The 12,201-nt window shown below is 52.9% G+C and overlaps 1 protein-coding gene across 1 annotated transcript in view; it reads right to left on the bottom strand.

Moving 5' to 3' along the window:
- The window catches only part of Kcnn4 (potassium calcium-activated channel subfamily N member 4), a 14,028-nt gene extending 11,394 nt beyond the window's left edge, over positions 1-2,634 (bottom strand). The window contains exon 1 of the mRNA XM_021219311.2: positions 2,476-2,634. Within this exon, the coding sequence (XP_021074970.1) occupies positions 2,476-2,634 (159 nt within the window). The remainder of the gene's footprint in view (positions 1-2,475) is intronic.
- Between the last annotated feature and the right edge of the window lie 9,567 nt (positions 2,635-12,201).

Raw genomic sequence — 12,201 nt, 5'->3', positions numbered from 1 at the left:
CCTCCTTCCCTCCCTCCCTCTGTGGACTGATTTTCCCTCCCCCCAAGTCTCTTTCCGCCCCATCTTCTCTGCTTCACCTCATCCAAAGAGCCCTCTCTTCCTTCCTACAGTCTTGGCACCCGCCCTTCCTCCTGAGGAGCAGGTGCCTTCCTTTGGTGAAAAACAAGTTTGTTAGATTGAGATGGAGTTGGGGAAGGAGGGGGCATGGAGGTCCCCAAGCCAGCCATTGAGCGCTCGCCCAGCGAGCAGAGTTTTGGGTCTGAGCCTCATCCTTTTGTAAACTGAGTGTTGTGATACATGGGGGAGTGGAGGCAGGATCAGAAGTACATGGTCATCCTCAGCTACGTAGCCAGTTCAAGGCCAGCCTGGGCTACCAGAGACCTTGTTTCAAACAAGAGCTGCAAGGGTGCTTACGGGGAAACTGAGGCTCAGGGAGCAGCATACGTTCCTTCAAGAATCACAGTTGGAGGAAAGGGGCTGGGCAGGTCGTGAAGAAGGAGCCATGAGGGACGAGAATGACCCCTTGGCTCCTTCCCTTCTGCCTGGACTCCCAGGTCCACACCTCTCCTGCTGGGCGCGGTGCAGGAGCGTGGGAGCGCCTGACAGGCCCCAGCCATGTTTCCTGTTGGCATGGCTCTGGACGGCCCCACCCCCTCGCAGTGGCTGCCCTCTCCTTGGCCACTTGGCTGAAGGAAGCTGGCCTGCCCTGACCCTCCATGTGGCTGCGGTCTGTCACTCCACAGTGGCTGAGCACCGGGGCCCAGAAGTTCTCCCAAAAAATGTTTCACCTGCGTGTGTGCGCGCGCGCACACACACACACACACACACACACACACACACACACAGCTCCTGCCCCAACTTTTCTGTTGAACAAGTGTGCCTCCCCCTCAGGCCACAGACCCAACCTTGCCCTCCATCTCTCTTCTGCCACAAGCCTGACCAGGGTGGGAATATCCCCAGGGCTTGCTAAGACCTGCCTGCACTCCCTGGTCTTCCAGAGATCGATTGATAGCTCTCTTGTGTGTGTTCTTTCTGTCCCCCACCTTGCTTGGATTTATTTCTGTTTTTGAGATAAGGTTTGTGTAGCCCAGGCTGGCCTCCAACTCAGTATGTAGCCTAGGCTGGGCCTAACTTTCTGATCCTCTTGCCCACCTGCCCCCCACCCCACCCACTTCTCCAGTGCTTGGATCCCATGCCTGGTGAGTTTTTTTTTGAGGCTCTTCCTGCAGACTCTTGAGCCTGAACCCCAAGTCTCCTCTTCCACAGGGACAAAGGAGTTCAAGCCACGGTAAAACACTATCTGGCGAGTAATAACAGGTGCCTTCGGGGGTAATGACACTTCTGTATGATGGGGTGGGGTGGAGGCTCCACTCCCCACTTCTCCTCGGTCGGTTACTTCAGAGCACTGCCTGGTAGCACTAGGTAAATGGCGGTGGCTAGATAAGGAGCAAGGAGACGCCTAATGACAAGGTCTTTCTCCCTCGCCCGCCCTGCCTTCACCAGAGCTGGGCTATCAAGGGTCAGCCTTGTATGGGCCTCGACAGGCCCAGCCCCCCCAGGGGCCTGATAGCACCTACCCAGAGGCTAACACTGAGAACTGCCTCCCATGTGTGCGTGTGTGTGTGTGTGTGTGTGTGTGTGTGTGTGCGCGCGTGCGCGTGTGCGCATGCGCATGCGCATGTGCGTGTGCGTGTGTGTGACGGTTGGGGGGAGCTGGGGGAAGGACGAGATCACACTAACTCAGGTTTCAGGGGTGCAGACCACTCCCATCTACCTCCATCATACCCAGGGATCCAGACCCAGCCCTCTTCTCTTAGACCTTAAGAAGTGTAAGACCTCAGTTCTCCTCCCTTAGACCCAGGAGTCCAGACCAGCTCGTTTCTCCCACACCCAGGGGTGCAGACCCCAACCTTCCTTCCTCACACCCAGGGTGTAAAGACCCCCAGCTTTCCTCTCTTCTTCACATCCAGGGGTGTAAGATGCCAGCCTTCCCCCCTCATGCCCAGGAGTATAAGATCCCCTAGCTTTGCCCTCTCACATTCAGGGATGTAAGACCCCAGTCCCCTTTCCTCACACTCAGGGGTGCAGACTCCATCTCTCTGTCCTTCAGACCCAGGGGATCAGACCCCAGCCCTCCTCCCTCACACCCAGGGGATCAGACCCCAGCCCTCCTCCCTCACACCCAGGGGTGCAGACCCCAGCCCTCCTCCCTCACACCCAGGGGTGCAGACCCCAGTCCTCCTCCCTCACACCCAGGGGATCAGACCCCAGNAGCCCTCCTCCCTCACACCCAGGGGTGCAGACCCCAGTCCTCCTCCCTCACACCCAGGGGATCAGACCCCAGCCCTCCTCCCTCACACCCAGGGGTGCAGACCCCAGCCCTCCTCCCTCCCACCCAGGGGATCAGACCCCAGCCCTTCTCCCTCACACCAGGCTCCCTGTCCCTTCCCTTCTCTGTGGAAGGGCCCCACTCACCTTGCAGCCCAGGAACCACAACATCTCCGCATGCAGAACCATGAGTCCGATGCCAGTTCCCGCCAGCACCAACGCCCAGCCAGCCACCCTTCTCTCCTGCTCCAGCAGGCGCTTTCTCCGTCTCAGGGCCCCCAGGCCAGTCACCAGCTCCCCGCCCATGGCCCCTGAGGTCTTGGGGCTAAGCCAGCTTCCTGCCCAGGGTCCCCCACCTCTCAGTACGCAAATGGCAGCCAGTTTGGCTTCCAGGCCAACGGCCTGTTCTGCTCACTCTGGGACTTTTGCTGGAAGGGACAGCCTAGCCCTGTGCCCTCTGGGGAGTGGTAACTGCAGCAGGCAGGGCAGGGCGGGGAGGGACGGGGAGGTCCCTGGGTAGGGGGAGGCTGGTTATCCCATTCCCTTCTGAGACTAAGGAGGGGCTGGGGTGTGTCTTGTGGCCCCGGGCAAGGAAGAAGAGTCCATCCACGTGGGCAAAGACACACTGACACAATAGGTTGTGACTCTCCAACCGTTTGCACTTTGTGGTACACACCTACAACCCCCACCACACCCAGACACCACAGAGCACCCCATGACAGACCGGAGACGGAGCCCAACACACCAGCACACACCACACAACCTCCACAGAAGTGACTCACACTTCTGAAAGTTCAGAAACCCACAGCCACACCCAGACACTACACACACACACACATGGTGTGACACACGCCAGCACTTAGCAGGGCAGCAGTGTTCCGTTGGACACGGGGGCCACCCAAAGGTTGAGCTCACACAGTCACACACAGCATTCAAAGTGGGGCAGGGGAGGGGCTGGGAAGTCGGGCACAGCGATTGAAAGTGCTCTCAAGAGGAGTCTGACTTCCCTTTCTAGCACCTACTTGCCGGGTGGGTGGCTCACAGCTCAAAACCACCTGTAACTTCAACTCCAGGAGATCTGACCCCCTTTTCCTGGTCTCTGCCGGCTCCCCAACACGTGTGGCTTATATTTACATACATACACGTGCATAAATAAAAAATAAATCTTAAATAATAATTTTTAAGTGGGGCCAGGGATGGAGTGCAGCTTTTAGTGGGCTCCTTTGAATCACAGAAGCTCTGAGGTGGACCCCAGCACGGCATAAAGTGGTCAATGGTGCGTGCCTGAGTCTTGGCCCTAGGAAGCTGGGACAGGAGGATCAGCAGGTCTCAGTCACTGTCAACTGTAAGTTCAAGGTCTGCCTGGGCCACGTGAGACCCTGTTTCCAAAACCAAAACCAAGTAAAACGCTACAATATTCTACGATACAAAGAGCTATGCATCAACGACCACACAAAAAATGTACCAGGAGCGATACAATACACAGCAGGTCTGGGCACACCAATTTGTAAGAATCACCAGGCACAACACACACAACAGACACACAAAGGGGTGTGAGTGTGAAGCACAGAGAGATACCCGATATGTGCAAACACCTGGGGTGGCAGTCACTGTCACCCAGCGCCCAGAGAACAGGAAATTCACATTAGCTCACATCATTGTGTGTGGGACTCAAACACACACCCACCCCTGACATTGATCCTGACACACACTGGTGCACTTGACACTCAGCACATGCTCTAGCACAGCACATGATTCAAACCGGAGAACAGTCAATGGAAGTGTGCAAGCAACGCCTACCCAACGTTGGACATTCTAGGACAGTCTAGCCACACAAGACACAATCCAGGATGATATGTATGCTTTGGAGGGGATGGGGTTGGATTTGGACCCACAAGAACACCAACGTCCATACTAGCTCACCATTAATCCAAAGTCACGCACAATAACCATACCCCAACATGTATGGCCACATAAACACCACACTCAGGGAAGAGAAAGACCGTCAGCGTGGACTTATATCCTGATATGAGTAACAGAGGTATTTTACTGAGTCAGACAGGGTGTTACATTCACATTTACATACACACACACACACACACACACACACACACACAACCTATAGGCAGGGCTGGGCTGGGAAGATAGTCAGTTGGTAAAGTGTTTGTGTACAAGTGTGAGGATCTGAGTTCGAATCCCAAGCACATTTGTGGAAAGTCAGGTGCAGAGGTTGGAGACATGTCTTAGCAGGTAAGAGCCCTTGCAGAGGACCCTGGTTGAGTGTCCAGCATCAATATTGGGTGGCTTATAATAGCCTGTAACTGCAGTGAATCCAGTGCCCCCCCCTTGACTTCCACTGGCACCTGCACAAACATGGCATGCACGCATGCACGTGCACGCATGCACACACAATGCTTATGTGCACTCGTGCACGCACGCATGCTCAAGCACAAATAAGACTAAAATAAAACAAGTAGTTTTTTTTTTTTTTTTAAAAAAAAAACATGTTAGGTGCAAAGGCACATACCTGCCACCCCAGCCCTGAGTGGGGAGGTGATATAGTCAGATGGGTGGAGTCATTCTAATTGAATCAGTGAGTTCCTGTTAGTGTGAAAGATCCAGTTTCCAAAAAAATGAGGTGCAGGACTAGTGACAAGACTCATGGGGTTTAAGGGCACCAACTGCCATCCCTGAGGATCTGAGTTCAATTCCCAGAACCTGCATAGTGGAAGGAGAAAACAGACCCCTGCAGGTTGTCCTCTGGCTTTCTTATGTGTACCATGGCATGTGCACACAGTTTCTTTTTCTTTTTTTTTTTTTTTCTTTTTGGTTTTTCGAGACAGGGTTTCTCTGTGTAGCCCTGGCTGGCCTCGAACTCAGAAATCCGCCTGCCTCTGCCTCCTGAGTGCTGGGATGGGATTAAAGGCGTGCGCCACCACGCCCAGCTGAGGAAGATATTCTTATATCAACCTCTGATCTCCACAGACGAGCACACCCTGTGCACCCTACTCCAGCACACACACACACACACACACACACACACACACACACACACACACACACACACCACAAGAGAAAAAACAAAGGCACATGGTGAACATGACTCTGGGAATAAGATGTTGTGTGAGACAGACATTCAAATAGGGACACACAACAAAGAAAGCAGACACATGGGTCTACACACCATGTGCCAGGCCCTTAAATGCTCCAAAGCATGCCAACACAACGGGGACACCAAGACAGGTCACAAAGGGATCTTGTAACATGGGGTTTCACCTCACGGTCCCCAGGCTCAGAGCAGAGAAATGCTCAGTCACAACTCCTTCCCACTCTGTCCTGTGGCATCGAGGATGATGCACACGCCAGCCACAGGGAAATGAGAGACCCGTGGACAGACATGGCTGGCACCAATGCAACCCATACAGACACGCCCAGAGACTCTCAACCACACACCACACACACACACACACACACACACACACACACACTCAGACACGCCCAGTGACAGAAACACACCCCGTGGGGGTGCCCCACCCCAGGGCACACATGATGATCCCACTCAGTGACACATGGCTGGAGAAGGATGGAGACACACCCAGTCACACCCGGACACCACACGTGTGTCTACTTGGAGAAAAGCTGCAGCCAGGGACTCTTCATGCTGCCACCCAGGCATCCCTGCCTGCTTGCTGCCTGGAACCTGCAGCCATTTCTGTTTCTTCCTCCCCAGGGACATCTCTGAGCTTTGCACACAACTCTGTATTAGTATCTCTCTCACTCTATGTCTTCATGGGTTTTTATTTTTTACTGCTAGAATGAAACGCTGGGCAGTCTGTGTGCTAGACATGTGCTCACCACTGGACCACACTGGGGCCCCTCACTGGGGGATTCTAGGCAGGGGCTCTCCCACTGAGCCACGCCCCCAGCCCCTCACTGGGGGATTCTAGGCAGGGGCTCTACCACTGAGCCACGCCCCCAGCCTTTTGTTCACCTCTGCCCCCAAAACCTATGTTATGGTTTAGTTTCTTTTTTTGTATATTGTTTTTGTTTTTTGAGACAGGAAGTAACTCCACATCCTTGATTGGACTCAACCTCTTCATTACCATGACTCAGCCTCCAGTTTTCTGAAATTATAGATGTTTGATACCACACCTGACTCCTGGACCCTCTGATTTCTCAGCCTCTCTCTCTCTCTCTCCCTCTTTCTTTTCCTCCCTCGGCCCCCCCTCCCTTGATATTTGTCTGTGTGTACATTTCTCAGAAGTCCCTGAACTGGGGCCCAGAAGCTGTGCAGTTGAGTGGCTTGAGCTGTTCTTGGCTTTGGACTTACATGTGGCCCTCATCCCTGTACACGGCTCTCAGCTCCTCTGTGCTGCTAAGATAGAAATGGAAGTAACTTGCCATCCACACCTATGCCAGTGATGCTGACTGAGGAAGGAATGGAGGAGCAGAAGACATAGAGCTAGAGAAGAAGCAGGGCGAGAATGAGACAGAAGGACAGAGAAAGAACGGGAGCTCAGTCAGCGAGAACTAGGCTGAAGAGAGCAGAGACAACAGAAGAACGATGACCACAGAAGGACGGAGGCAGGAAAAGGAGAGAGGATGGAACAGCAAAGCAGGGATCACAGATGGAGACAGATGGACAAGAGACACAAAGACACAAAGGCAGAAAGAAGCAGAGATGGGGAGACAGAAGACCAGAGGACTGGAAGCAGAAAGGACATTGAGACCCTATATGTACAGAGATGTAGGAGAGAAACAAAAAGACAAGAAAGATGAGGAAATAAAGGCAAGACTGGGGGCGTGGCTCAGTGGTAGAGCCCCTGCCTAGAATCCTCCAGTGAGGGGCTGGGGTGTAGGGTAGTGGTAGAGCACTAGCCTAAGGCCCTGGATCCTATCTGTAACACACAAAAAAACCTAAAACAGAACAAAATTAAAGAGACGGAGAAAACACACAGAAGTGAAGAAAAAAATCCAGACATGGAAATTAGACAGAAATTTTGTCTCCAAATATACTGGGAAAAAAAAAAAAAAGATATCTGGGAAGTTTGAATGTGGGAGATACCCCAACGGGCACTGCTGAGTAATGATCATGGAAAATAGACACCAAACTCTATACTGGAGCTACGGGCAGTTGAAATAGTCCCATTTTCTGGCTCTTTCCAGCTCTGGGAGGGGCTGAACGGAGAGGTGGGAGTGACTCAGGCCCCAAAACTTCCTGTGAGTCAGCCTTGAGTTCAATACTGAAACACTGAAGGGGGCAGGAGGGAGGTAGGGGTCTTTGGCGAAAGGGTAAGAGGACTGCAGAGTATGAAAGCGGGGTGCAGAGCTAGTCTGAGGGAGGAGGGCTGGGGTCTGGACCCTTGGGTCTGAGGGAGGAGGCTGGCACTTAGACCCCTGGCTCTAGGACTGGAGGTCTGGGCCTGCACCCCTGGGTCTGAAGGAGGAGGATTGGGGCCTGGAGCCCTGGGTCTGAGGGAGGAGGCTGGCACCTGGACCCGTGGATCTGAGGGAGGGCTGGCTTCTGGAGCCCTGGGGCTGGAGGGCTCTGGGTTCAAGGTGAGAATGGGGTTAGATCCCACAGTTCTCTCCAGGAAGAGTGGAAGAGCTGATTCAAAGTCCTCAGGAGATTTCTTTGGCGGGTTCTCAGATGCCCCACCTTTGTCCTTTAACCATCTCCGGGCCTGGAAGAAACCCAGGAGCCTCGGGGCCCAGCCGGAAGGGGCCAAAGACAAAGGGTTGTTTAACTGGCTGGTGTTGGAGGGAAGTAGGGAAGAGGGTGTTTTAGGCGGAAAGGTCAGTTGTTGCCCAGGGCATGTGCTGGGCCTGGCAAGCCGAGGCCCAGGGAAGACATCCTGAAAGGCCTAGGTTGGTGGCCGGCAGCATAGCACCCTGTAGCCAGCTCTGAGGCTTGGCTCACGGAGGCGTCAAGGGTTGGAAGACTCCCACCTGGTGGTCATTTTGGAAACTGCAGGCACTCTGTGGCTTTGCAACAAAAGTTTCTTGTCGGCAGATATTGTGCACCTACTGAATGCCTGATATTGTTCTAAGAGCAGGAGATATTGCAACAAACAAAACAGACAACCCTGCCACGGAGGCACTTCCGGGCCATGGGAGAGAGCGCTCAAGGTTCCAGCCATCCCAGCGTCTGTCCAAGGTTCCCTTTCTCTTTGGATTCCTGTCTCTTCCTCTTGGTCTCCGAGCGCAGGCATTTCTTACGTTGCAGCCAGCGTTCAGCCTCGTCCCTTCTTTCCCTTCCTCTTCTTCCTTTACTGTCTTCCTTTCCCCCTTAGTTTTCCAAAAGAAAAAAAAACCGTACTGTTCTTTGTTTTAAACATACACTGAGGCCGGGCAGTGGTGGCCCATGCAGAGGCAGGTGGTTCTCTGTGAGTTCAAGGCCAGCCTGGTCTAGAAAACAAGTTCCAGGACAGCTAGGAACAAAAAACTAACCAACCAACCAAACAACCAAACAAAAACCCAACATACATTACTGACTGGTTGATTTGGGGGTGTGCACGGGCATGCACGCATTCCACAGCAAGTGTGTGGTGGTCAGGGGACAGCTCTCCTGAGAGGTCAGGACATGGTTCTCTCCTTCTCCCGTATGAATCCTGTGGGTCAAACTCAGGTCCTTGGGCTTGGCAGCAAGTGCCTTCATGCTCTAGTGAGCTCACCAGCTTTCTGTTTCCACATTTCAAAACTCCCTATTTCGTTTTTGTTTGTTTGTTTTGTTTTTGAGACAAGGTTTCTCTCTACATAGCCCTCCCCGGCTGTCCTGGAATTCACTTTGTAGACCAGGCTGGCCTCGAACTCACAGAGATTCACCTGCCTGTGCCTCCCCAATGCTGGGATTAAGAGCATGCACCACCATGCCCTGGTGAGATTTTGTATAACATGTTTTGATTGTATTTATCCCCTCCCTCTTTCCAGTTCCACCACCACTTCCCACCCAATTTTGTGAGTGTCTCTCCCCTACCCTCCACATCAAGTCCTGGTGTGTTGTCCAGAAACTCTTGGATGTGTGATCTTCTAGTGGAGTGTGGGTGGCACATCAGACACTCCTCTCAGACCGTCCCTCCCCCAGTAACTAACAATCGCCAGTAGCTCCTTGGCTAGGCGCTGACTGTGTGCTCAGTTCTGCTCTCCATGCTGGGATCTATTCTATGTCGTGGTCATAGCTGTGGGTTCTCTCCCCTCTCTTTCCTGTGGTTGACTGAGCCATGGCTTTCCCATGCATCCCTGAAAGGCACAGTCCTCTGCCTCAGTTTCACCGTGCTGCAGTTTCTGGTGTGCACCGCTGTATCTGCCTCTGGTCACAACCACTGTGAGTTCACACGTGCAGCAACCCTGCTGCTGGTGCTTAAGCTTCTTCCACAGTGATCCCTGGACCTCTGGAGACAAGGGTATTATATGTTCTATTTAGGGCTGTAAGATTACATTTTAAAAATTTGTGTATGTGTCTCCTCTCTCTCTCTCTCTCTCTCTCCCTCTCTCTCTCTCTCTCTCCCTCTCTCCCTCTCTCCCTCTCTCCCTCTCTCCCTCTCTCCCTCTCTCTCCCCATGCCCACAGAGGCCAGAAAAAGGTGCTGAATTCCTTGGAGCCAGAGTCACAGGCATTTGTGATCTGCCCATTGAAGGCGTTGGAATTGGAGCTATGGCTCGCGGCTATGATTCACGGCTATGGTTCGCAGCTATAGTTCGTGGCTATGGTTCGCGGCTATGGTTCACGGCTATGGTTCGTGGACTGCAACTTGGCTTTCGTGGGTCCCTTTTTCTACTGCCCTACTTCACCCTTACCCCACCCAGCCCCACACTAGGTAGAAGAGAGAGAAGGTTACAGGGGAGAGGGAGTGCCAATAACATTAGACTGCTTCCTGCGGATTAGACGCATCAAGTTCTTCGGGCAGGTTTGATATTCATTGTTAGGATATCTCCAATCATCAACCAGTAAGAGCAGGGACAGCAGCAGCTGGGGGGGGGGGGCAGCAGCAGCCAGGGGAGCAGCAACAGCAGCCAGAGGAGCAGCAGCAGCCAGGGGAGCAGCAGCAGCAGCCAGGGGAGCAGCAACAACCAGAGGAGCAGCAGCAGCAAGCAGAGCAGCAGCAGCCAGAGGAGCAGCAGCAGCAGCCAGAGGAGCAGCAGCAGCAGTCAAGGGGAGCAGCAGCAGCAGTCAAGGGGAGCAGCAGCAGCCAGGGGAGCAGCAGCTGCAACAGCCTCTGTCAGTGTACTGGCATTTTTATAACCTCTCACGAGTCCCCAGAATTCCAAACGTCACACAATCACAGAAACTAGTTGAAGCTGGCCCCTGCCAGAGCACCAGGCAAATCATAATTTGCTGTTGTAGACAAATTGAAGCAGCCCCATATCCCACACCTGGGGTTAAAGCAAAAACATCTCCCTATAACATTTCTGTGCTTAAAGAAATCAAAATTCTCACTATATCTGATAGATCAATAAACACTCTTAACCAGTGACTCATGCCTCCAGGCCTTTTCTAGTGTTTTGGATGTAAATTCTCCTGTAGCTCAGACTGGTCTTGAACTCATTATGTAGCCAGGGGTAATCATGAGCTTCTGACCCTCCTGCCTTCAGATGTCACGTAGATCATAGAGGCATGTGCATACCCCATCCTTCCCACGCCTCTCTTTCTTGTGGGCGTTTGAACCAGAGCTTTCCTGTGTATCCTTTAAAGCCACAATCCTTCTGCCTGAGGCTCACAAGCACTGCACTATCTGGTGTGAACTGCTACACACACACACACACACACACACACACACTCACATGCACACGCACACACACGCACACACTACGGGGTGGGAGGAGTCTCACTATGTAGCTCCCACTAGTTTATACTCACAGAGATCTGCTTGCCTCTACCTCCCAAATGCTGGGATTAAAGACACATGCCACCATGGCTCTGATCTCAGAGTGTCATTGGTTTTATTTCTACATGGAATTTTCCACACAAGTAGCATTGTGTACAGTCAGATCTGCCTGTAGTCTAGCTGCCATCCCTAACAGGATGCCCCCTGAGTCCTCTAGAGAGGTCTGGTCCCTATGTCACAGAGTGGCTTGAAGAGTGGGTGAGAGCCCTCAGCTCAGCACCTGTGGCCCACTGTCACAACTGCCCAGTCTTCCTGGCTGTATCACTGTGCAATTCCTCCTCCAGGTGATGGTGTGGTTCTCTTTGTATCTGACTGGCTTGTGACTTGCTTTAATAAACAGAATTCTGTGGGAATAGCTTAGTGTTTGCTAAGGGCACAAGGAATTTCTATTTCTGTCCTCTCAGACTTTGAAGCCATTGGAGGAGAGTCCAGATATTGTAAGCATAAGATTCAGGGTGGCAGAATACAGCCGTCTAAGTGACCCCAGGAGAAACCAACAGGAGAACTACAGTCAGAAGTACAGGATCTATACGGGTATACTTGTGTAGGAGTATGTTCACATGGGCATAGGTACCAGCCTAGGCCAGAAGAGGGCGCCAGATCACACATGCTGTAGTTAAAGACCATTGAAATCTACTGGATGTGGGTTCAAGGGACCACACTCTGGTGCTCTGTGTTGGGGTCTCTCTCGCCTCCACTGGCAACTCTCCCTCCAGACACGCTAAGAGTTGCTCCCTGGATCTCCCGGAATACAGCGTCCTGGAATACAGCGTCCTCAGAACGCCCACTGTTAACGCCCACTCGTTGCCCGGACCAACCACTGACGTCGTCACCGCCCACTCATTGGACCCGCCTTCTGGACACAGCTCTGCTCAGGATCGGACCGCGCGCCATTGAGAGATTGAGAGAGAGACACTGAGAGACAATGGGACATGCGGGAGAGGGTTGGGTTCTCCCGTGTCCAATTAATAAATAATGTTTCTTCCTTG

The sequence above is a fragment of the Mus pahari genome, chromosome 19, assembly GCF_900095145.1.
Source record: "Mus pahari chromosome 19, PAHARI_EIJ_v1.1, whole genome shotgun sequence".
NCBI classification, from domain to species: domain Eukaryota; kingdom Metazoa; phylum Chordata; class Mammalia; order Rodentia; family Muridae; genus Mus; species Mus pahari.
This window is presented reverse-complemented; position numbering and strand designations above follow the sequence as displayed.